General features: G+C 40.6%; 1 protein-coding gene across 1 annotated transcript in view; it reads left to right on the forward strand.

Moving 5' to 3' along the window:
* Positions 1-26,929, forward strand: part of ITPR2 (inositol 1,4,5-trisphosphate receptor, type 2) — a 450,179-nt gene that overhangs the window by 294,069 nt on the left and 129,181 nt on the right. The window contains exons 38-45 of the mRNA XM_004693199.2: positions 404-512; positions 970-1,157; positions 7,084-7,267; positions 8,595-8,851; positions 11,671-11,871; positions 13,913-14,023; positions 17,958-18,053; positions 19,702-19,824. Coding sequence (XP_004693256.1) covers positions 404-512; positions 970-1,157; positions 7,084-7,267; positions 8,595-8,851; positions 11,671-11,871; positions 13,913-14,023; positions 17,958-18,053; positions 19,702-19,824 — 1,269 coding nt within the window. The remainder of the gene's footprint in view (positions 1-403; positions 513-969; positions 1,158-7,083; positions 7,268-8,594; positions 8,852-11,670; positions 11,872-13,912; positions 14,024-17,957; positions 18,054-19,701; positions 19,825-26,929) is intronic.

The raw sequence follows: 26,929 nt of genomic DNA on the forward strand, positions 1-26,929 counted from the left end.
AAGTGCTGTCTACCCAGCACCTTTCAAGCTCTTTGTACTCTTAAGCTCCTGTTGTTAAGACTTAGGGGTGTGGTTATTCAGCTGTATTTTGGGGGTGCATATTCCTATCTACATTCAGAGCCTCTGCTTTTTGAGCAATCTTAAGTTTATAGCATTTGTTATTTTTTTTCTAGTCCATTCTTTTGGAAATTCTGTATTATTATTCTTCAGACAGAAGTAAAAATTATTATTTCCTTGGATAACATTTGAAGTTTTTGCCTTAGAAAATATGCATTATAAAATGAACCGTTCCCCATCTCAACATCATTCATAAAATGTATTTGAGACACGTTAATGTACTAATATTTTTCTTTTCATTAGAAAAGGAAACAACCTCTAAAGATTTTCTCAACCTTTTTGTTAGGGTAACACGTTAAGAAAAATACTCCTGAATCGATATTTTAAAGGTGATTATGGAGTTGGTGTGAATGGACACCTCTCTGGAACCTACTGCAAGTCTCCCCAAGGAGGAGGTAAGTTTGATCATTTTCCTCTCATTCCTGAGTTTTTATCACATATCTTCATTCTGGTATTACTATTGCATTTCACCTAAAATACCACAAGTATGACAGTGTATTTAAAAAGTGCTGTTGAAAACCTCTTACATTTTCAAGCTCACCAAACAGACTTTTGGCATTGGAAAATAGTGAAATAAATCATAGGTTCTTATGTAAACTAAAGACCAAAGAAAAGGCTGGTTTTATTTTTCAAAATAATTTTTTAATGAAGAAAAGTTATTTAATTACCAGTGTCCTACCTTCAATAAATGGCCATGTTTTCACAAGCTTTTTTCCCCCCTGACTTCTATTATATTTAACTTTGTTGGGGGGTAGGGTGGGTAAGTCTCACTGGTAAGTATACTTAAATTCTCATAATTTGGAAACCTTGTGTGCTACTCATGTCTGATTTTGTTCACTTTCCTGATCACAGGAAGCTTTTCTGGACAAGATTCAGATAAGACTGGGATATCACTCTCGGACATTCAGTGCCTGCTGGATAAGGAAGGTGCATCTGAACTCGTCATTGATGTCATAGTGAACACGAAAAATGACAGAATTTTTTCAGAAGGCATTTTACTGGGTATTGCCTTACTGGAAGGAGGAAACACACAAACTCAGGTACCTGGTTGCTTTTTTATAAAAGACTTTATTTATTTATGTATAGAAGAACTGGGGGGGGGGTAAGCCAGAACTGGGGTGTGTGTTGGGGGTGGGTGTAGGAAATTGTGTGAGAGAGGATTCACCAGAACAGGTATGTAGCAGAACAGGGGGATCTACTGAAATACACTGCTAAGGGGAGCAACGGGCGAGACAGGAGAGGTCTGCTGCGCCATGTGGGTCAGCTCTCTGGCTGGGGATTAAACGCCAGCCTTCATGGCAGTAGCATTGAGACTTGACCCCTAGACCACCAGGGAGACCCCCAACTCAGGCGCCTGTTTATCACGAGCCTAGTGAGCATTTGTTCTCTGAATTTCTTCCATACTTGTAGAGACCAAAGGGAATTTTAGCTTCTCATGACAATCTCAAAATAAAACACAATGACCTGGGCTCACATTTTTCTTACACACTTATTTGATTTGCTCTAGAAACTGAAGAGCTTCACACATGATTCAGTGATGCAGATCATTCCTTAGAAGCATCCTTCCTAACTTTAGAGCGGGTATTCTGAATTGTATAGTGAAATAAACAGCAGATAAAAATGACATTTGGGTTCTTATTATTAAGCATAATAAATAATGAATTAAGTAAGATCCACCAGTGCCTTGCTCAGAGCTTAGCATTAGAACAAGTCTCTGGAACCTTCTGGAAGCACCCAGCTCAACATGTGAGTCCCTTTTTAGACCAGTCCTTTGGCTTATTGCTGCAAATCTTCCAGTGCTCATGACCCCAACAGTCATACATGAGACTCCTGCCAGTTGCCCTGAGTTCATCCATACACAGACTCAGAGGATACCATGTACTGCAGAACTGGGTATATTCCCAGGGAGCAACAGTATCTTCCAGCCCACAATCCCCAATCTGCTGTTTCTAGAACTGTTGTGGAAGGGACGGTATCCATATTTCCACCTAACTGGAACTACCAGAATATTTTCCCTGTTCATGGTGAGTGAGAGCTGCATCTAAGTGAAAACTAGGCTAGCCTCTTTTATTTAGACAGTAATTGCACAAGAGGAGGTTTGCTGTCTGACACACCCAATGCAGGTGATTTTAGGAAGAAAGGCCTCATGGAAACCAATGACACAGGGCCCAAGAGAAGACCCCAAATTGGTTACTTCTTAGTTGGAAACCCAAGTCTTGAAAATTTTTGTGGTCTGAAACCGTAACATAAACTCTGCTGAGGGAAGTAGAAGAGGGTGGTAGAAGGAATTAAGTGGTTTTTCTCGGAATTTGTCTTGTCTTCTATGACCAGATATTTAATTGGGACTTTCTAAAGGAATTGCTTTGCCAACTCTAAATTTGGCACAGGTAATCTGTAGGTAGGAACAAAGAAATCTTTGAGATTACAGCATCTTTTGCTTTCCTGTCTAGGCCATTTTCAGAGGGGATCATCTTTCATTCCATCCCCCTGGGCATATTTATGCTTCTTTCTGTCCTCATGTCAGAAGCTCATGCTCCATTTTTAGATTCCCTAGGTCCTTTCCCATTCAAAATACCCTTCAGTCCTTTTTCACATGATATGTCTGTGGCATTTCTCAAGGGTGACTTTTTCATTCTATATGAAGTTAGTTAGCATAGATGTTGGGACACCGTTCTCTGTTGTCTCTTCCTTCCACCTACCCCTAGAGTACCTTATAGCCTCCCGGGGAGGCACATCTTCCTCTGATTCACTCTTGAATCATGACATCTCCCAAGTCTCTTTCGGGTCTCCTTTCATTATTCTTCTCCCAACCTCCAAGCCTGATCTTCATTTCTACCTCTAACTTGTGTTCAGTGACAACCCACTCTCTTGTTGAAGTCTACACCCTCTATGAAGCTCTCTTCTAGGAATCTTCAGTGAAATGTCTCATAACTACCTTAAAGTAAACACTGAACCCATTGTTGTTCTCCTCCTGGTAACTGACTTTTCTCCCAGTAGCAGGTTCATCTACTCCCCTATCTGAGCAGCCATGACCTTTGCTCACTCACCCTCGCTCTGTTCCCAAACCGCTGGTGGGTGACCTCGGTGATTCTGCACTATTAACAACACTCCTGTCCACGCAGTTTCAGTCTGCTTTTCAGCTCTTATTGCAGACCCTTCTCATCATTTCCTGGGGCCATGAGGAGTAGTTTTGCCAGAGGAGTCCTTCATGCCAGTTTTGCCCTTTTCCAAATTGTTTCCCATGTTGCCTCTGATATGCATTTTTCTGAAAAATGTTACTCATTTTTTTACAGTGGGTCACTTGCTTTTAAAGGCAGATTCTCTTCTGTAGTCCATAAGATCTTTAAGATTTTCCCACTCGCCCCCTTCCTTCACATCTCTGTCCTCCGCGTCTGTCTCAGGCACCAGCTGTGCTAAGCTCTTTGTAGTTACTCACTTCTGTGGTGTCATGTGTCTGGTTGTGCTCTTCTCTCTGAGGACTCAGCTCATCATGGCTTCTTGAAGTCTTTTTGTGGCCTGGTGGCCCCTGGTTGGCCCCTGGTGGCCCCTGGGTTGGCCCCTGGTGCCTCTGTGCCCCTGCCCTGCCGGTATCTCCGGTAACATTCCTGCCCACTTGTTTGTGCCTCTTCATGTATTCACAGGCTGCCTAATATATCATGAATACTCAAAGATCAAGTTCATATCTTATTCATCTTTGTATCCGTGTATCTGACTCCATGGCTGGCCCAACCTAGGGGTTCAGTCAGTGTTCAGGATGATGTGTCTATGAATTAACAGCCCCCATCAGATTTTTCTCTGTCATGAAGTTTTCCCTCTCTGGTTGGTGCTCTCACTAACCACTGCTGCATCTGAGCTCCTGTGGTGCTTGTGTTTCTTTGATATTCACTTAGCACTTTGCCTGTCCTACCTTTTTTTGGCTTCTCTAACTGACTGTACATGCCCTTACAATAGGGGATTGTGCCATATCCTTGCTACCCACAGTGCGTTGTAGCCATGTTAGACTTACTTGTTCTTGAGGCAGAATGACCTTATCTGTGTACATGAAACCTTCTTTCAGATGGGTGTGAGGATCTTCTCAGCACTCTTCTTCCTGGCTCTAAGAGTTCTGGTTGAGGAAAGTTTGGAGTCGACTCCTTGCCTTGTAGACTCCCCCCCAAGACTCCCCACCTCCAGTTTTAGCTCCACAATGTCCATAGCCACTGACACCTTCCTTTCTCAGATTCCTCAAGAGAACATAGGTGGGATCTCTTGACACCCCTACTTTTATAATACCTTCCTTAATCCCCACCCTCCTAGCAGCATAAATCAACTTATAGATGATGATTCATCATCATGCACATCTGAAATTTACATAATGTGATAATGCAGTGTTACTTCAATAAGAAGTTATTTTTAAACTTGGATAAGGGCAGAGTAAAGGAGGTAAAATTATATTGCATTTTCAAACTGAACACTAATAATTACAGTAATGAAATTAATACCTACTAGATATGACACACTGTTTTTAATGTCTTATATGTACTAACTTGATTACTCCTCATAACCACCAAGGAGGTAAATTACTTATTTCCTCATCTTGCCAAAGAGCCTGAAAAGAGAGTTTAAGTTCCTTATTCAGGTTACAAAGCTAGTTAGAGGTAAAGCTAGGATTCAAACCTGTGAAGTCTGGCTCCAGAGCTGGTGCTCTTTATCACTGTCTGCCTGGCTGGCTCACTCAGTATCCCTTTCTAGTCTTAACTCATATCTACTTATGTTTCCCTAATTTTTTTTTAAAGATTTATTTATTTATACATACAGAACTGGGGTATAGTCTAAAGGTGTTGGGGGGTGAGAGGATTCACCAGAGACAGAGTGGTGAGCAGAACGGGCAGGCTGACTGAAGTACACTGCTGAGGGGAACAGTGGGCGGGACAAGAGAGGTCTGCTAAGCCATGTGGGTCACCTCCCTGGCTGGAAATCAAACTTGGGCTGCAACACCTTTGGATAGCTTCATAGTGCTGTGCTTTAACCTGTTGCACCACAAGGGAGGGCACCACTCCCCTAATTTTCTAGCTTTGACTTTTCTGGGGAAAACCTTCTCTCACATGTATTTGTCTATCTGTCATCTGTGCACCTGCGGAAACCTTGGGTTACTCCCCTTAGACTTTGTACAGCTTGTGGAGGAAAGTCTATAAGAGAAATCCTCATTGCCTGTTGAGGTAATGTATGGAGACATATCAAAATACTTCTAATCTTTTTAAAACCAGATCATTCAGTTTTATAGAGTTCTGGTTTTGAAAAGGTGTAATCTCTGTCAGTAATGTGTTGTTTGAGATAAAGAGGTTATAAATTAGTGAGTTAGTAACAGAGAATCTAGAATTAAATTGTACCTCTTCTATCTACTAGTTATGTAATATTGAGCAAGTCACTTGCCTTCATGGAAACTCAAGTTATTAATAAAACGGAAATGTGAACATTATTCATTATCCAGCTGCACTGGGAGTAGCAGTGGCATTAGATCATGCATATCAAAGACTTGCAAAAATTATAAAACTTAGTTTCAGTAGAGTCACAAATATCCTATAACATCCTCATTGATACCTCCTAACCTCATTATATTGAGAATATTAAGGTTTAAACGTTAATATTAAGCTTAATACTATTAAGCTTAATTTGTGGGACTGTAGAGGCCTGTGAATGCTGCATTTATCCTTTGAATTAGCAGAACTAGCTCTACGGATTCCCTGCAGTTGCCATGGTTACTGTGACTCATTGGCCTCCTTCCTGGAGGGGCCGCTAGCCCTCCACGTAGGAGCTTCCCCTTGTCTACATGAAGCCAGCTTCTGAGGATTCAGAAAGCTCTGTGAACAGATCGTGCCCATATAGTGCCCTATGCTACAGGCAGGCACGTGTTTCAAGACCTGGTGATGGTAGCATCTTACCTGCAAGTCCCAGTACCTGTGAATCGTGCTTCTGGGCATTCCTTCCGGGAAGAACATCTATGGGCACCAATCTCCCCAAAGAGGTTTAAATTTATTGGATTATGAATTGGCTAATTCTTACTTGATATTGAAACCATTTTTTTCCCCAACACTATCTTCTATCAAGGTGATGAAACTATTTTAATCACTACATTTACTGGGGTTATTACCTTTATTAATTGTTTACCTTATTTCTCTTATTTGAGTTGTTTCTATCCCATGGTTTCAGTATTAATTTATAACTTTCATACTAATATATAACTACAAATTCTGTGTTGTCTGGAAAGTATCACTTCCTGTCTCCCGCCTATTTCATCTTTTGGTGATGAATGCTGTAGGCATTATCGTGCACCATAAAGCTGCATTCATGTTGTGGTAGGCTTGCCTAGATGCCTCACATAGCTGTGTAGCGAGGGAGCACCCACAGAAGTTACAGCCTCTTCATCAGTGGGTTCCTGAGTGAAGTTGTCATGACAACATATTCTACATTAAATATGCTATGATTTAGAAACAGAGGAAAACAGCTTTTTGTAGCTCTCACAAATTTACATTGACACAGGTGGTCTGTGAATTAGTGGCTGCCTTTACTCAGGGTTACAGACGCCCGAGGGTGGCGATGTTGGTTGCTTTTCCTCTTTGCTCTCTAGTGCTGCTGGCATACAGTAGGCATGCAGTAAATATGTGTTAAATGGATGCATGACTTTATAATAATGCAGGCATCAAAAAACACTCTTGTGCCTACATCTCTTACAGTGTCCTTGTGAGATTTTTAAATAACCAGGTAAGGTGAGTTAAATAACACATGCAAATATTACAGTGGAAAGTGCTCAGCTATTATTAGTACACATTAAAAAGTCCAGGAGACTGGCAAAAACTGTCAATTTATGAAATAATAATGGGCAGCACATTAAATGTGTGCTTTTATCTAGAAGGCTTGTGTTTTTTTCAAGCATGAAAACACTCTTTCTCCTCTTGGATATTGAGATTTTAAAATGTTTTCTTGCAGTATTCTTTCTACCAGCAGTTGCATGAACAAAAAAAGTCAGAAAAGTTCTTCAAAGTTCTTTATGACCGAATGAAGACTGCTCAGAAAGAGATTAGATCAACAGTGACGGTGAATACCATAGACTTGGGAAACAAAAAGAGAGATGAGGACAGCGAGTTGATGACGTCTGGCCCACGGCTGAGAGGTAAGGAACTGCCGAGTGTCTGGGGGAGATTACTTCCCAACGAGCAATCCCAAATGTTTGTCATCTCTCGTATCTTTTCTTATGGCTTCAACTGTGACCCTGACTATGGAGCACTTTCCTTATACTACGATTGCCAGCGTTGATTTTGAAATAGCTCTGGGGTCAAACTCAAGGCATTACCAGTGCAAAGCAACTAGTGATCTGAAAATATTCCATTTCATTGTGGAATGCACGGAAAAGAACAACTGTTCCACACCTTTTTGTCTCTACAGAGATGCTAAATTTTTTTTCCTTTTTTAAAAATATTTTTTAATTTGTGTATTTCTTACATCATTTTTCATTTTTGTACAATGTGTGATTTTTTATATAATTTTTTTAAAGATTTATTTATTTGTACAGAACTGGGGTACAGGACAGAGATGCAGAGGGTGAGAGGCTTCACCAGAGACAGAGTGGGGAGCAGAACAGGCAATCTACAAAGTACACTGCTGAGGGGAGCAGCGGGCGGGTCAGGAGAGGTCTGCCATGCCATGTGGTCACCTCCGGGGCAGGCGGGGATCGAACTCATGCGGAAGTGGCTTCAGATTCTCAGTGCAGTGCTTGAACCCGCTGCGCCACTAGGGAGGGCCCACAATGTGTGCTTTCTTATCCCCATGAAATTCCCACCACCAATTCCCTGTACTCTTCCGATCCCTGTTTTGATCCTACTCCCTCCTTTCTCTCCCTCTGCAGAATGTCTCTGGTTTATAGTTGCCTTTTGATTTTGACATTTACTTTATTATTTTTTTTTCCTGATCCCTTATTTGGATCCTCTACATTGCTCTGAAGAGTGAAACTATCCGGTATTTTTCTTTTTCTCTCTGGCTTATCTCACTGAGCATGACCCCTTCCAGCTCCATCCTTTTGCTGCGAGTAGCATCAGTCCAAACCTTTTTAAGTGCTCATGAAGTTTAAACTTGAAAACAGAAGTTACAGCACCAAACGTAACAAAAGATTCTTGGTGTTTAGACCAACAGTCTTCAGTGCAGTAGTTGCAAATCAAAAACTTGACATTTCAAAGTTTGTCATGTTTTGCCCACTTCCTTATATTTATGAACTCTCCTGTTTTGTCCCCAAAACACAAGTCCTTCTAAAATGGCTAAGCATCAAGTTCCATTTTTCACATCCTAGTACAAATTTAAATTTTTAGTTGCCACCTCAGATTCTTTTTGGGAAATTGTTGCATCTCTTGTCAGATGATTGTTAGATTTGGGCACCTGGTTATCTTTTAATTTAATTAGTGGAAAAATGAAACCAGAAACATATAAGAGTATTGCTTTATTTTCAGCAAGAGAGTCAACTTTACATTTAAAAGAGGGAATGAAAGGCCAATTAACAGAAGCTTCTTCAGCAACATCCAAAGCATACTGCGTGTACAGAAGAGAAATGGATCCGGAAACGGACATCATGTGTGCAGGGGTGGACACGGCAAACGCCGAAGACAGGTCTGCAGAGGAAGTGACCATGAGCCCAGCCATCACCATCATGCAGCCCATACTGAGGTTTCTGCAGTTACTCTGTGAGAATCACAACCGGGAGCTGCAGGTACTTGTTTCGTTTTGTGTGAAAGCTGAGGCTATGGCCTGTGATTAGAAGTCATTAAACTCATAGAAAGCCAGCATGCATTATTGGGGCAAGTTTTGGAGAATTGTTTGAAATAGGAAGAAAAATTCATATTAATGAAAAAAAAAGGGAGAGGAAAATTCCTTTACGCATAAAAATTATACAGTATCATACTTTGTGTCCTGCTCTCACATCTCCCAGCCTCACTGGGCCTCGGTCCTGCTCTTGTGATACATCTGTGCCTCTCATGATTTCAGGGCCGTTCATCATGTCCAACCTACTTCTTTCTCCATGCTAATGTCATCATGGGTAATTGTTAGTGCAAAAGATTTCATACAGTAGTGCAACTTAGTACCTTTGTAAATGACATAGTCTGGATCTTACATCATCTTTAGCACATTTTCTTTGTCAATAAATGGGCTTAGGTGTGTGTGTGGGGGGGGCTGGAACTTTTGCTTCTTTTTTGGGCATCACTTGAACACATTGCATATGTCACCATGGCAAGTCCCATGATGGGTGAGATAATGGATTGGCCTGACAGAAGGTGAGTTTGTTTACCTGAAGCAACTCCAACCTGCAGATCATCTATACCTTTTATTATGCCAAGTCATTACTGCTAGGTGGCAAGGCTGATGGAGATTTTACTACCAACTTACAGTGGAACTGGCTGAAATCTGCAGTAAGTCCTGGGATCTGCAGTGCAGATGTCTGTTTTCTCTATAACCAACAATTATTCAGTGTTTCCAGGAGCACATGTCCAATATTAGAGACAACAGTGTTTGAAGCTGTGTTCCTTAGAAGATGTCTATTCTACAGGTGTTTTGAGAGGTTAAATTCCTCTAAATTGGATTATGGTAATTACATATCCTCTAAGGGCTGAGATGCTCAGGGGTTAAATGATGTTGGAACCGTGGAGCTTGGGGGCCACCCCGCATGGCATGGAAATGGCTGCTGCAGAGCTCTGGGCAGGCAAAGGCCAGTAGCATCACTTTCAGAGGGAGGATACTGAACATGTGCCTGAGTGCTTGGCCTTTCCCTACAGGAAATAAGTATTTTATGCAGAAAGATATGAGTCATAGTAAAATGATGGAGCATTTTGCTGATGAGAGTGTGGGATCAACAGTGTAGAAAATGTTACCTATAAAATAGTTTTGCTTTGATAAGAATGAATAGCAGACTTATTCTCAGTAGCTAAATATGGAAGTAATCCATGTACATGGCTGAATGAGAAAATAAGTAAAATGTGGTGTTTGCAAACTGTGGAATATTATTCAGTCTTAAAGAGGAGAAATTCTGGCATGTGCTACAAGGTGGATGGTCCTCGGAACAGTAGGCTACTTGAACTGAGCCAGTTACAAAACACATCTGCTTTGTGATTCCACTTAACGTGAGATATTTTGAGTAGGCAGAATCATTGAGACAGAAAATAGAACAGTGTTGCTAGAGGCTGAGACAAAAGTGAACAGAGAGAATGTTTGTGTGTATAGTAGGGGTAGTTTCAGTTTTATAAAATGCAAAGAATTCTGGAGGTAGTGGTGATGGATGTATTTTACTACATCCTGAATGTACTTAATCCCACTGTAAAATGATTGAGGGTAAATTTTACATGATGTATATTTTGGTGTTTTAAAAAATGGGGCTAAAAAATCCAAACCTATACAAAAAAGGGAATGGTAGAAAAATTTAAATAAGTCAAACAGTACATGGTGAGTATATTAAGTAATAAAATAAAAACTGTAAGGTTTCCTCTTCACTTGCCCTTCCACAAAGCATACTGTCCAAAAGCAGTAGCTGTCAATAGGTTGTGTTTACTTAGAGAGATTTTTTCTTTAAAGATTTATTTATTTATTCATACAGAACTGGGGTACAGGACAGAGATGCGGAGGGTGAGAGGATTCACCAGAGACAGAGTGGGGAGCAGAACAGGCAGATCGACGAAGTACACTGCTGAGGGGAGCGGCGGTCGGGTCAGGAGAGGTCTACCATGCCATGTGGTCACATCGGGGCAGGCGGGGATCAAACTCATGCGGAAGTGGTTTAAGCTTCTTTGTGCTTTAATCCACTGCACCACCAGGGAGGCCCCTACTTAGAGAGATTTTAATGCACTTATTATAACCAGACTAATCTGTGCATATAAACTTTTTAAAAAAGATATTACGCCATATTTTGCAACTTACTTTTTACACTTGGTGGTGAATCTTATTCCTAATTACCTATTACTAGATTCATCATTTTGTCCCCTTCCCAGTGGAAAGACCTCATTTTTCTAGCCTTATAATGCCCAATGTTTGGATGCACTGCTATTCATTAAACAGCCGCCCTGTGAGGGCCCAGAGTGGACTGCTAGACATACAGACAGAAGAACTCTTTTGAATGGGAGTTGAATATCCACTGAAATGTTGTAGGCACTTAGAGTTTATCCTCCAGGCAGTTGAATCATTCTCTGAACCTGCATATTTGATAAGGGAGTCACATACTAAAAAGTCTGACAACTTGTTTGCCCAGCAAACCTCCCCTTTCCTTTTCCTTCTTTTCCTACTACCATCATCTTTGCCCTCTCTATAGATTTTTTATGAACTTTCCTGATAAATACAGATATCTGAGGGTGGAAAGCCATGTCTTTCTTTAAAACTAAAAAAGTTTAATAAATGTGAACACTTTCTTATAGGGAACAATTCTATTCCACCTTGCCACAGGGATCTTTTTGAGTTAGAAAAACAAACAACAGAGAGAAAGAAATGAAAACAATTAGCACAGTGGTTTCATTTTAACCCCAAAGGTATATTTTCTCTTGCCTTTAGAACTTCTTGAGGAATCAGAACAACAAAACAAATTACAACCTTGTCTGTGAGACCCTTCAGTTTCTGGACTGCATTTGTGGGAGTACAACAGGGGGCCTGGGCCTCTTGGGTCTCTACATCAATGAGAAGAACGTTGTGTTGGTCAACCAGACCTTGGAGAGCCTGACTGAGTATTGCCAGGGCCCGTGCCATGAAAACCAGGTAAGCAGGCAGGCAGCACATGCTCCACACATATACTCCGAGGGCTGGACTGGCCAAGAAGCCAAGCTTGGTGTACATTTGCATGGTCTCTTTCCTCTGCCAGGTGTTTTTACTTTTCCAACAAAGCTTACAAAGACTGAATTATAGACCAATAAATACAGTGCCCTGCTTTCATTAAATTCTATGGCAAAAGAAAATTCCCATGAAAATGTCCCAGATAAACATCAAACTTATCACAAACAGCAAAGTATGTTTCTTCATCAGTGCTCAGTTTTTATCTTCAGTGAATCTTTCCATGATCTGTAGAATAAACTTTCATAGCCTTCCCTGGCTCCTCTGAAGAGGGTGGTGTACACTGCCTCCTTGTTATATTCATAAGCTTATTTGAAATAGGTATCATTGTCAGTGGTTTCCTGTGAATAGGTTCTAACTGCGAGACTGACATTCCTGTCTCACAGACTGAATCAGTAAGATGCAGTGTCTGTCTTAAAGTCCTTGAAGCTCTGTATTCTGAGTCCAAATCAAATGGTCCATAGCAAACCATTTGTCTTGATTCCATCTTCTTAGATGTGAGGGACGCCAGAGAGTAGTAGAAGACAGCACCCTGGAGCTAGTAAAGGGAGACATTTGATAACTGACTATTGACTTCCATGGGCCTTTGCTGCCTCACATGCAGGGATCCAACCTGGGAGAGAGAAGTTTCATACATTTCTGAATATAAATTAGAAAGCAGCCATGGAGACCAAGTCTCAATGCTTGACATAGAAAAAAAAAAAAAAAAAGGACAGAAAGGAGGCTTGCTTTTCTGTTTTCAGTTGCACATCCTGTGACTTCTATAAACACATATAGTATATATGTGATGCATATTCACACGGACATGTAAGCACACATTTACATGCATAGAACACAAGTAATAGTAGAAGTCACTTGTTCTGGGAGTACTTTTCCTCCCTCTGGAGTGTGTGTGTGACCGGGTGAAAGAGTGTATGGATTTCACTGTTTTTGCCTGTCCTAGGGCCGTAACACAAGAAAACCTGATTGTTGATGAAATTCAGTGTAGAAAGTAACTTATAATCATGTAAGCTCTAAAAATGAAAACAAATTTTAAAATACCATGAATACCACCTACTCTAAAAAATGCAGCAATTCTAAGCCCTGTGCTTTGAAAAATCTGGACAAGAAAGAGGTTTGTTTCAAATTCTAGAGTTGGCCTAAGAGTAATTCCTTCTTTGTGCAGCAAACTCTCTGATGATCCAGAGCACATCTGGGAATGTTGGGTGGAAGCTGCCATTTCTTTGTATGAAGGGAATAAAAATTCCCTTGTGTGAAGGGTGAATTGCTGTCTGTTCTGAAAAATAATACACATTTCAGAGTTACTGTGGCTATTCTTTCTCATGTTAAATTTAACTCACCTGGATTTTGATGTTTCTGTCCCCTTAACAGTCCTGGCTACGTGGTGATGTGGCATCCTCAAATTCCAGTACAAGTTCCTGGTTTCAAGTTCTATAAAATGATTGAGGCTCAGTTGCCAAACTTGGAGCCTCAAAGTACAAATTTTTATCCCAGGAAGTACATGTAACCCAGTTAGCGCTTGATAACAAGTGGCCCTATCGGCGTCTGCTGTATGAGCACTGACAAAGTTTACATACAAATCGCACAAATGAGAATATTGTCTTAGCCAGCCTAGATCACATCTTAAACCTTTAAATCTATTGGAGGGTTTATGTGTTAACAAAAAAAAAAATAGTATTTCAGGTAACTGGTGTGCTTTGAAATTCTATGAAAAGTATTTATTTTAAAATCTCCTGTTTCACACAGGACCTCTCAGTATCCTGCATACAAAGTCACTTAATTGATACTAATGGATTAATTATTAGATTCTGCAAAAGAAGTAGAGTTAAACCTTGTCTTATCTTTGCCTTTATCTCAAAGTGAGAATTTTATTCTAAAGGTCAAAGAATGAAGGCAATTGTTTTCTGTCATGGTTTCTACTGCTCTTATGTTATAAATAGATGCTACCTTATAAACATTTGTTTTCTAGACTTGTATTGCTACTCATGAATCAAATGGGATTGACATCATCATTGCTTTAATTCTCAATGACATCAACCCTCTTGGTAAATACCGGATGGACCTCGTGCTTCAACTCAAGGTAGAGTAAACCCACTATTGGGAGCAGAGGGTGAAATTCTCTTTAAAACTCCTTGAGAGCTTACTCTTAGTCTTCAAGTAGCGCTTGCAAATACCAGGATATTACCATACCAGCATTAACGAACTGGCCGGAAAGGAGAATGAAAGCACAGGCCAAGATCAAGATGCAGCGCAATTCCTGCTGAAATGCCCAGTAAAGATGTTGAGTCAGAGGGCACATTATTGGATGAATTTTTAAGTAGGCACTTTGTTTCACTACTTCTCTTTTGTTTTTGCTTGTCATTATATAGAAAGCAAAAGTGCCGGCCCTCCACTCTACCGTATGCTTTTAGTTCTTGACTATGGAATTCCATCTGGCCAGTCCTAATTAATTCAGCTCTGTTAAAGGGAGTCTGTCTCCTAGTTGGATGACTCTTCTTTCCCGTGCTTGATTTTTTTTTTTACATTAGGTGTTTAATTCCCCCCACATTTTACAAGCTACTTCCATAGTTCCTTTGACACAAGCCAGGCACCACTTGGTGTCCTTCCATTTATATTAGCTCTGGACAAAACAGCATTAAAATTTTTTCTTCAGCTTTTTGTTCAAATGGAAATAGAAAAATGAGTATACTCTAGTTACTGTAACTCCTGGAGACAAAAATCACAATATTCAACTGAGATGAATTATTGGAGGCTGTATTATTGTGTTTAACCTTGCAAAAGTAAAAGCAAAATCCATTTGTTAAATGCAGTTTTTCTACAAAGGCATTTGTCTGGTATCACAGAAAAAAGAATTAACTTTGCATGGGTAAATTTATGGCCAAGAAGAATAGGAATGATGTTTTCTCATTTCTGTTTGTAAATACAGATTGAACTATAATGGATAAGCATATGTCCTTGTGTGAAGATTGTGCTAATGGTTCTTAATAAGTAAGCAAATGTTTCTTTGAATAGAGGAAATGAAGGGTATTTTTTTGCCCCTTGTTTTCATTTGCAAAATGGACAAGCTATGGGTCCTTCTGCTCCTCTGTAACTCCTCTGTAGACGGGAAGGGGCCTGAGGTAGTGTGAACTCATGCCATGTCCTCACTAGTGTCACACTAGCCTTCATGAAATAAGCCTCGACCTGTGTGGTCATCAGCTTAATAAGTGCTCAAACCACATTTTTTTCCTCCTAAATTCACCATTAGTCACAATTCATAAAGAAACAACATAGCAAAGCCTTGGTCTTTGACTTTTGAAATCCTTAAAAAACAAAAACAAAAACTTTCATTGCGATCTTGTTGACATACAGTATCACATTCACTGAAAGTGTGTAGCATAGTGGTGTGATCCTTGTATAAATAGCTAAATGAGCTCTACAATAAGCCTAGTTATCATCCACACAGCACACATAGGTATACATCTTTTTGCTGGTGAGGAAAGCTTTTAAGACCTAGTCTCTTCGCAGCTTTCAAATAGTCACTGCAGAATTGTGAACTGTCACAGCCCAGGACTTATTTGTTGTATAACTAGAAGCTTGTATCTTTTGATCCCCCATGTCCCCCTCACCCCCCACCTCCAGCAACCACCAATATGTTCTTTGTATCAGTGAGTTTTTTCCTGTTTTGTTTTGTTTTAGATGCTACATATAAGTGAAATCATACATGGTTGTCTTTATCTGACTTAATTCATTTAGCATAATGCTCTCAAGGTCCCTCTGTGTTGCCTTAAATTCGTCATTAGTCTAAAGACAGTACCTTCAAATCTCATTTTGAGTTAATGTAGCTTAAAGAGCAGGGAAATACTAAATGAGCCATCAATTTAAAATAAAAGCAGACTGATTATTTACAAATGCAGACTTGCAAACACTGAATGATAGAGGCTGACCTAACAGTGAAGATAGTCCCTCGCTATTCAAATGAACTGTTTTTTTGAAAGAGAATAATTTAAAATTTCATTTATGTTACTAAGCATCATTTATGTATACCTCCAAAATATGACAGTTGGATAAATAAAGGTTTGTATTTATGTATTACAAGATGAATGGATTTGTCTTGAAATATTTAAAGAATAGTTTTCTAAAAAAAATCTGTGTGGTTTGCATCTGCTAGTCTCTTTTTAAGATAGCAAATGTTAGGTGCCCCAGGAATAAGGTGCTTTTAATTATAAATTCTTCATGACATTACAGAGATGCATTCACACTCGTTAAAGGTTTATATCATTGACAATTTTAAATATCCTTTATCCATTCATTTATGGTGCAATTTTATGAAATTTTTTCATCCATATGTCTCATCCTTTACATTTAAATTTACATTTTACCACTCATCTGTGATTAGGGAAGTGCTAAATTTGTACACAGGACTTTTTGTTTGTTTAATAATTCTTGTTTCCTTTGGAACAAAACTCTACTAATAATGGCACAAATATTTGATCTCTTAGTTTACATAGGCTCTTGTGCTTTCAAATGCAGACTTAAGTGGGTCATTTATTAGACTTCTTCCAAAGTAGTACAAACAAGAAGATTGGTTAGCAAAATGCCCTATTGCTAGTAGCATTCTGAAATCGTCTATATTTTTAAGTCCTGGGCTAGCTGAGTGAGGTTCATCAGAGGATATCGTTAGTGTTTTCACTTTGAATTCTGTGGGGTCCCTTGGGACCGCTCTGAGGGCTTATGATCCCCCACTGGTCCCTAACCCTTACTTTTTAGGGATGATTTTGTACGGATGCTAGTTTATAAAAATGGTACAGATTAGAAAATGGAACAGAACAAAATACCACTTTCCCTACAAAATGCTAAATCTATTTTATGGGGGGTTGTGGCGGTTGTCTCACCACTGTCATCATGTTTAGTAATACTAGGCATTTATACATGGTCTTTAGGCTCTACTCCTGGGGGAAGAAAAAAGTTCTGGATAGAATTTACTATTGAAGCTACATTAAGACTACTTTTCACAGCTTTAACAGAATTTGTTGAGTGTCTGCATTCATGAAACTGATTCAATTTGTTCCCTCCTGTATGCTATTAATTAGGCACGGCTTAACCTAAGAAGAAACTAAGAAAGGTCTTAAAACCACTTGACTGCTACTTTTGTTCTTATCAGAACTTAGGCATGAGGTCCAGATTTTCACTGGGTGCATATTGTGAAGCTCTGTAGAGTCTCTTCCGTGGAGCCCTGAGGAGCTCCCAGCTTGCACAGTAAAGGGGCAGCACTGTTGCCAACTCAGAGGAAAGAAACATCCCTGCCCCCACGTTGAACCCACTGTGTTGGTGGCCTTCAGGCTTGCTGGAGCCCTCGGTGCCATTCCGGGCTACACGTGGACAGTATCAGAAATGTGTGTGATAGGTAAAAGTGCTGAAATCATATCTTTGAAGACCCTACCGGAAACATCAAAGATGACATAAATTAATTTCATTCTCTGTCAAAAGTTCTTCAAGCCAGTGGGCAACCTGTTGTCACCAGTAAACATATTTATTCATAACTTATCAGTTTAGAATTTCATGGGGTAAATTTTGCTCATATCTACTGAAAATTTTGATTTGCTAATATGTACAAGTGTTTCACATTAAAAACATTGTGCTAGAGTTTTAAAAACTAGACTATTTCTTTAAGTATACAAGTGATTCTGGTTCACTTTATTGTCTTGTTAAAAGGTTATTGTAGAAATGCCTATGAGGAAACAGTGGAAGAAAATGCCGTTGTATTCTTAAGCATTATATATAAAATCAATTTGGTGTTTAAAACACTTTTTTTTAACCAATACTTAAAACATCCTTCATAACATTGCTTGTGATTTATTATTTTTACTTTGTGTTGACAAGAAAGTAAATTATTCAGTTTTTAAATGTCAACAAGCCAAATGAAATCAGCAGCTTAAAATTGTTTAAGAAAAATGGTTCTGACTGTTAATTAAAATGAATGCAGGTGAATGCATGAACATTTACCTGTGCATTGACTCAATCCTTATCTCCAGAACAATGCTTCCAAGCTCTTACTGGCCATCATGGAAAGCAGACACGACAGTGAGAATGCAGAGAGAATTCTTTTTAACATGAGACCCCGAGAACTGGTAAGAAAATATTTAAAAGTCATATTAATATTGTACAGCTTAAAAGATACAAGTTTTAGTGTATATGACAGAAGAAAAGTCTAGTATTGTTCTCTGCCCTGTCCAGTCCTAGGACACATCATCACCTTCCTAGCACTCCCAGAACCTGAGAAATTGACAAAGGCATGTGTGATTTGGCTCCTTTCCTTAATGGTTTTATCCACCCCCAATAACTGTACATAACTGGGTTGTCACAGTTACTCTGAAATTATTTGTAAATTCTTTTAGCCTGAAAAAGAAAAGTTTGCTTCAGTCTGTATATTGGGATCTATGAAAAGCTTTGTACCTCTCAAAATTTTTATTCACACCACTTCTGAAAAGTGAACATAAAGTTGTTATCTTTTGTCCTTATTCTTCCTTGGCTTAGAGCAAATTGTGTGGAGACCTGATGGGGATTTCACGAAGATCATCCGTGTGTCTTCCTGTTGTAGAAGTTATCTTCTCCTCCTTACTTGTTCCTTGGAAATTTTGAAGTTATATTGGTGTGTTGTAAAAGCATGGGTTTCAAAAGCACGGAGGACACACGCAAGACATCCAGCTCAGCACCCCAGGGACTAAGCCCTCCTCCTGTGAGCGCCAGTGTTGGTGCTGTGAGCGGAGTAGGCAGAGAAGGGCTCCACACCTGTCATCCTCTCTTTAAAGGCAAAAGCCAAAGAGCACAGAGAGGAGAGAAATGAGAAGCAGTTTGATTATGTGTCTGGTTGATGAGGTTTTGATATCTGCAGGGACCTTCCTTCTCACTGTTAAATGGAACAATGAATTTCAGCTTCACCCATCGACAGCACTGGATGGGAACCTTCATACCTCTGCCTGCGGCACCTTCACCCCACCATCCCTTTCTCCTTATGACCTACCCCCAACCTCCAGCCCAAGCCTCCCGGGTGCCTTATACGTAGGCCTATGGTAGGAGTATTGCAGTCTTTCTTGATGAGGTGCTGATGCTTCTCACTGTACAGCTAAGTTCCCTGAAGTCATTGCATCTACTGGGTACATTGTTGGGTTCTGAGTGCCCAGGACAATGTCCGGCACCATCTTTTCCAGTTACCTACTAGGCACTTAATAGATAGTGGGTGCTCCTCTGAATTCATGGGAATGTTGACACTGTCAACTTTCAAAGGACAAAGCAAAAGTTCCTAAGAAAAATAGGGACTATTGCTGGGGAAAATGGGTCTATGTTCATTTCAATAAAGATGGTCTTTGAGGACCCTCCCTGGTAGCACAGCAAGTTAAAGTGCACCACTATGAAGCTGTCAGCAGCCACTGCAGTACATATTTGATTCCTGGCCAGGGAGGTGACCCACCCACAGGGCAGAGCAGACCTCTCCTGACCTGCCTGCTGCTCCCCTCAGTCATGTATTTCAGTAGATCTACCTGTTCTGCTCTCTGGTGAGTCCTCCCACCCCATACCCCACACCTCTGGCCCGTACTCCAGTTTTGTATGCATAAATGAATAAATCTTGGGAAAAAAAAGATGGTCTTTGAAGCTATTTTCACGTGAGTTATTTTTTATTTTATAAGTTGTAGGAAGATTTAAAATCATACGAACAATGTAAAGTGCATATTGGAAGTGGCTTTGAAGCCTGTTGTTCCTGTTTTTCTTTCCTGATAGGTGGATGTGATGAAGAATGCCTATAACCAAGGGCTGGAATGCGATCATGGAGATGATGAGGGTGGAGACGATGGCGTTTCCCCTAAAGATGTCGGACACAACATCTACATTCTTGCCCATCAGGTATCACATTTGGTATCTTTATTTTGTTATTTTTTTCATGGTTTCTTATATTTATTTTCAAGCATTGTCTCCTTTATTGATTCAGCATCCTCCCCATCCTGCCTCCCCCCACCCAGCACCACCACTGGTTGAAAAGGAAGACAGGTTCCTACAATGTTGATCCCCTAAGCTATGCAAGGGATGATCCTTAAGATCATGGGATTTACACCAAAAACTGCTGGGCCAGGAGCAGGGGACAGTCCCTTATTGGACTAGGCAGGGGTGAGTGAGGTCAGGCGTGTTCCATCTGCACTGCACAGACCCTGGCATGAGTCTGGCCCCATTGACTTGGAGGGTGACCCACTGCCTGCAGGAGCCACCATGTGATAGCCTCCAGTTGACTTCCACTCGACTGCTAGCAAATGTGAGGCTGAATTGGAGGAACTATTTCCATTCATAGTAATTTATGAAAGCAGGTGCTTGATAAGTGTTCCTTGACACATGTAATTCCACTAACGTGAAGGTCAACTTTCAGCATGCATCTTCTGATGCAGATTGGCATAGAAATCACAAAAATTTTAAATATACAATGCCAACTTGAATTTGTATGTGACTACTCCCTCCTTTTTACAAAATGACTAACCCAGTCTCTTTCTAGCCATTCTCTCCCATGGACCATCTTCCCCTTGTGCTGCTTCCCTGTGCATGTCATCAGGGAGTGCAATAGTCATGGGTGGGTGTAAGATTCTGAGAAGACTCGATTTTAAAACTTGCTCTCTAAACACTTCTTGGCCTTTCTCTGCACTTTCTATCGTTTTGTATGTAAACTTGAGAATGAGACAGATTCAGGGAAGGGATTAAATTCTAAAATACTGTTTAGTAATATGATCAGGTCATTAAGAACATATTTAGGTGTTTCATCATCTAGCAGAAATGCATATATCTATAATATACATGCGCACACACACACACACACATATGCAAAAAAGACAAGGCCAGATGGGGTATAGCCAGAAAGACAAAAGAGAATTTTAATTATTGAGGAACTGACAGTTAAGATGAAGGACAAGTTAAAGGAAATAGATTTTTGGATATGGAAAGGTATCATTCTTAGAAAGCAAAAACATTTTTGGAAAAGAAAAGCTTGATTCTCGCTTAAGGAAAGGCATGAGTGAAGACTGAAGGTGAATGGAAAGGAAGACCACAGGTTGAGGATCAAAATCACGTTGGCTGTTTAACCGAAAGCAGAAGCCACGTGACATAGCACAGACATACGGTAAAGGACTGACTGCAGACAAGGAACCTTAGACAAGGAAGCAGCAAGGAAGACTAAGAGCAGAATGAGCAGTAATAAGTGTTAGAAGAAGCAAGTGGGCATAGTTTCTTGACGTGAAAAAGTAACCTGTTTCTACCTAAATGTGTCCTCTTTGCGCTGTGGGTGGCGGCACAGCCGAAACAGGAAGAGAGCTTGGCAGCTGGTCAGCCCTGGGCCATGAGCGGTCACTGTTTGGACACATGTCCTGACACCGTGCAGGAGCTGTTGACAAATGCGGCCCCGTGTTACCAGTATGATAGGGGTCACGATCACAGAGTCACGGTCAAGCAGACTTTTGTTAGGCCAGTTCAGTGTTAAGCAGACTAATACAAGAATCAAAAAAGCAAAATTTAAAACAGACCAAGATGGCCGATGAGAAGAATGGAGAATGGTAATAAAGAATTTATTGTCACAGATCGAGAGCTAATAATAGGAAATTTGAGAGAATTAATAATTAAGACAGCCAAGAGGGTGGTGATTTTGGTAGGTGTTGAGTTTCTGAAAGTGCCTATAGAGGGCAGGTCAACCTCGAAACTGGTGGCTGTGAGGAGTCCCCCGGGAGGGCGATCTGGACACACAGTAGTAAAAATGTAACAAGGGATTAAAAACCACTTACTGAAATGAAGACAGAAAGCAGCAGATGTGAAATGGCTTGAATGGTGATAGTGAGGTTTCTTGTTTTCCTTCAGAAATGCTGAAAAAGCAGACGTTTGCAGATCCAAGCTGGAGATACCTCCATAGAATGAGGAGGGGGGAAAGTTGGGCTGAGTAAGGGAGAAAGGGGATGTGAATTGCTCAGTACTTTCAGCCTTGTGATTTCACTGTAAGAATGTCAGTATGAAACGACGTCCCTCTGAGTCCCGATAGAGGCTCCGAGAGGAGACGGGGAAGGGCAATGTCTAGGGAGCAGGGTATGTAACTGACAGTGTAACGCTAAGCTGCTCCATCTCCTGTGCCATGGGACTTGTCACTCGACTCGTCACCTTGCTGCTTTTTAGTGTATCCCTTGAGAATGACTCCTTCTAGTAGCTGTTCATGAAAAATGATCCATTTTCAAACCCAAAAGAGTGCATGCTGTGCTCTGGTTCTTTCACAGGTGAGGTTTCTGCCTCTCTGAGGCCAGGGGCTTCTGTTCTGTTCTGTCCTGCCCTGTCCTGTCCTGGTGGCTGAGCTCCCCGCAGGCCTGTTGTCTGTAAGGCTCCAGGGCATGCCAGTGAGTGGGCTTGGAAGCTGCCTGGCATGCAAATGGCTTGCTGGACGTGGGGGTTATCAGAGCCCAGGTTGCGTCGTTTGCATGGTGGCCGTGGAACCAGGGCTGCTGTGTGCTGATGACTGTGCAGATGCTCTGTCTCTGCACAGCTCAGTCATTCCAAAACCAAGGCTCGACTTCCTCCTTGTTTTACTATAATCAGCTTTGGCACAGACAGTTTATTTAGGTGCCCTCAGACTTTCGATTTTTGTTGTTACTCTTTTCATGGTAGGAAGATAGTTCTGCTTTTTCTCCCATGACATCTTTTTTGGCTCTTCCTGTGGTTAGTGTTACAAGAAACAAATAATGCTTCTTGTAAGTGTCTTGTCTAATCTGCATAAAACTATAAATACATAGAAAAGGGAATTTCTAATACGTGAGTATTGTGCAGTGAATCTCCAGAAAATCCAGCGATGTGTCCTCTGCTTGCTCTCCACCTCTTGGCTTCCTCTTCCCCCTCCAGTCTTGCTTTTACTTCTCTTTCAAGGACACAGTCTGCAATCTGGAATCTTGTTCAGTGCTTTGTATTGCTTGAGATCTGTTTGGACATTGTCTCTGTAGTCCCTCGTAGCAACTAATGTTTTTGAGGCCCTTTATTTTTTTTTATTTTCTCCCAGTTTATTGATACATAATTGACATCGAGCATTGCACTATGTTGATTTGATAACACTTATATATTGTGAAGTGACACCTTTCATTACATTAAATGGCATCTCTCTTTTATTCCATAATTGCCATTTCCTTTTTGTGTGTGTGAGGACATTTAATATCTGTTCTCTCTGCAGCATTCAAGTGTTGTTCCATGGTAGCATTAACACTGTTTCTCTTTCTGTACATAAAAGTCCCAGAATTTTTCATCATACAACTGAAAGTCTTTGACCAGAATCTTCCCAGTTCCCCCACCACCTAACCTCTGTATGACATTTTTATAATCCACATGCAATGACACTGTGTGCTATTTCTCACTTGTGCAGTATCGTGTCTGACTTACTTCGCCCACAGTTGTCTCAGGATTTCCTTTCTCGTGACGGAATTACACTGTAACACTCCACAGAGTGTTGTGCAGTGAATTTCTGTAAAATCCAGGATGTGTCTCCTTTGGCTTTTTGTCCTCCGATTGCTCTCCACCTCTTGGCTTCCTCTTCCCCCTCCAGTCTTGTTCTTCTACATTCTTTTCTCTTCTCTTTCAAGGGCACTGTCTGCAATCTGGAACCTCTTTATTCATTCATTTGTTGATGAACTCTCAGTTTTTGCTCTTGTAAATAATGCCGCCTATAGTGAACATGTGTGAACATGTGAGACCCTTTATTTTGTATTAACATTCTTTTTTAAAAAAAATTAACTTTTTTATTGAACTAACATTGGTATATATTGCACAGTAGATAGCTCGGTACAAGTTCACAGCTTTTCCGATATCTAGTGCCACACCACACCCACCAACAAGACATCCACAGCCCTCCATTGTAGTCTAGTGGACCCCCCACTACGTTTTTGTACACACTAGAATTAAGAATTATTTGGAGGCCTGTTTTTTCCTTTGTGTGGTGGGGACAAGAATTAGCTAGCCTGTGGAAAGCAAAAGTAACTACCGACTTACAAGGCAAGAAAGAACAACCTGCTGTATGAAGTTATTTTTAAAATATAGGCTTTAAACATTTTTGTGAGCATTCGCCCAGTAAATGGTCTTTGAAAGCACAATTAGTGTCTGCATAATTGTTGATGGTGTGAATGTACCATAATTTATTTAATCACTTCTTATTGTTAGATCCTTAGGTTTGTAATGTTTTTGATGTCATATATTATGCTATGATTAACATCCTCATACATTAAGCTTTGCCTGCTACATTGATTATTTTTTTCAGACGAATTCTAAGAAGTTTAATTACTAGGTCGCAGGGTAGTAGCTATTTTATGGTTCTTGATACATATTATAAAATTGTTTTTCACAGTATGTGATGGTACTCATCATTACTGAATCCTAAAATTATTACCATTTAAAAAAATCTTTGCCAAACTTAGAGTGTTTGTAACATTGTAACTACTCAACAAATGTTTGTTAAATGAATTAATGAACTATGGTTGAAAGTGGAGCTCATTTAATTCCCATCTTTTCAATTACTAAAAATAATGAATTAACTTTTGATAGGTTATTTGATCATTTCTATTTCTTTTGTGAATTACTTTAAAATGTGCTTACACAATCTTCCCTTAGGGTTTGTTTTTTATTTTGTGAACTTTGATAAGGATAACAGACCTCAGTCATTGTAGTTAAATCTATTTTTGACTGATTCATTTGCTTTCTAATGTTCTAATGACAGTTTTCTTCTGCAGCCTTGAGATTGCTTAAGCATTGACCTGCACTTACTTCTTGTGTATCGTAAATTCAGTTTTGTATTTAATGATGTAATCTTCCCCATGTCATGACACAGAAATAAGAGAAAGCTTTAATGCTAATTCACTTTTAGGGACATAGTTTGAGATGTTGTAGTGGTACAGAAGTCCTGAGAATGGCGTTTGTAGGAGCCATGAGGCTGATCTACAGCCTGGGTGACAAAGAGTGTGCATGAGTGGGGGAGAGTGGTGCCAGATCCGTCCGCTTCAGGGCAGACAGGACATGCGCCTGCGTGATGTGGGGTGGTGAGATGGTTACAGTCCGGGGGGCTTTTCCACAGCAGACAGCTTAACTCACATCCGCCGCCTTTCCTGTTGGCTTTTCAGGCTCTAGATTTCCACTTCTTCAACTCAAAATAATCCTGATTTTTGAAAAATTTTTAAATATGTTAAATCTCACTTTTGAAAGTGGACTCATTCAGAACTTGGGAAAACATTGAGCAGTCCTGCAGAGCTCACCAGCTTGGGAGATGCAGCCCACATGCGACAGCTTGCCTTCGAGGGAGGGAACGGCCCAAGTTTCTCTTCAGTTCTTTCACGGGTTGTGTGGGTCTTCTGAGGGTTCACTAGCTGCCAGGCACAGTGCCGCATGCAGGGGGTGGCAGTGAAGAAGAACGAGAGGTGACTTTCAGGGGATGTCCCCTCTGACTAACAGCTGTGCAGCTTAGACACATGAGAGCTAGCTGCTCTCACCCTCAGACCAAGATCAGGAGGCGCTAGTGCGGGAGGCAAAAGCCTCGCCTTCGGGGGCTTTCTCCAGATTGCTGAAACTGAAGCAAAATCTGAGTGAAAAAGCAAAAGGAAGGAAATGAAAATGTGGGGGCACACCTCAGAAAGTGGCTTACGTGTGGCAACAAGCTGAGCAGGTTTAGAGGAACAAAAAGAGGGCGGTGTAGCTGCCCCATGAGCTCTGAAATACCAGGCTAACCATACACCATGCACCTGAGGCTCGCTGATGATAAGGTGGGTGTTCAGGAAGCTTCCCAGCTCTTCCCTGTCAGGCACTGTTTTTGTAGGTATAATGGAAAGATAAAGAGGCCATCAAGAAGCTCACGCTGAAGTGTGTGTAGGGGAGAGTTGTACACCATTCTAACTGAATATGCTTGTGTGAAAGGGTGGTATGCACAAGGTACACTTCCTGTAGGAATCCTCAGAGGCTTTGTGGAAGAGGTGATAATTGAACGGAATCTTGGGGCGTGGAGAGAACAATCCAGGTAGAGGTGACAACTTCTGCAAAGAAGCACCTAAATACTTTTAAAAATTAATATAATAGTTTACTTTTATATCATTTTGTGCCTTTTTCCATCTCAGTTGTAATCCCCATGGGCTTCCCATCACCAAATCACCCGTGTACCATCACCATAGTCCAGTGCATTTCCCTCCTCCCCCCATTTTGATCCCATTTCCCACTCCACCCCCATAAAATATCTCTGGTATATAGTTGTTCATTATTATTAACCTCACCCCCTACCCCTACCGGTCCTTTTATGCTCTTGCTATGAGTAAAACCATCTGGTATTTTTCTTTATCTTTCTGGCTTATTTCAGTAAGCAAGATCCCCTCCAGCTCTATCCATGTTGCTGCAAAAGGCATGTGTTTATCTTTTTTGATTGCTGGGTAATATTCCATTGTGTATATGTACTACACCTTTTTAATCTAGTCATCTAGTTTTGGGCATTTAGGCTGATTCCATGTCTTCCCTATTGTAAATAAAGCAGCTATAAACATGAGGGTGCAGGGAAGCACCTAAATATTTTAAAGAAGGGGCCTTCTCATAGTATTGGTAAGAATTGCCTGCGGTGCCTACATTTGTCTTTACATGAAATGAATCATAATAATTTGAATCATGTCAACATCTCTGATGATTGTGATGGTCATGAGGCAACTGTTGCATGAGTGAGTGAACAATGAATGATTGAATGACTGGCACTTATTTACATGAAAACTGAAATTTTACAGTTTAAGCATTATAATTAAAAATATGTTCCTGTTGGGCCCTCCCTGGTGGCACAGCGGGTTAAAGCACAGCACTAAGAAGGTTAAGCCACTTCCTCATGAGTTCAATCCCCGCCTGTCCCAGAGGTGACCACATGGCGCAGCAGACCTCTCCTGACCCGCCCGCTGCTCCCCTCAGCAGTGTACTTCGTTGATCTGCCTGTTCTGCTCCCCAC

Source organism: Condylura cristata, unplaced genomic scaffold (assembly GCF_000260355.1).
Source record: "Condylura cristata isolate star-nosed mole 26May11 unplaced genomic scaffold, ConCri1.0 scaffold00036, whole genome shotgun sequence".
NCBI lineage: Eukaryota > Metazoa > Chordata > Mammalia > Eulipotyphla > Talpidae > Condylura > Condylura cristata.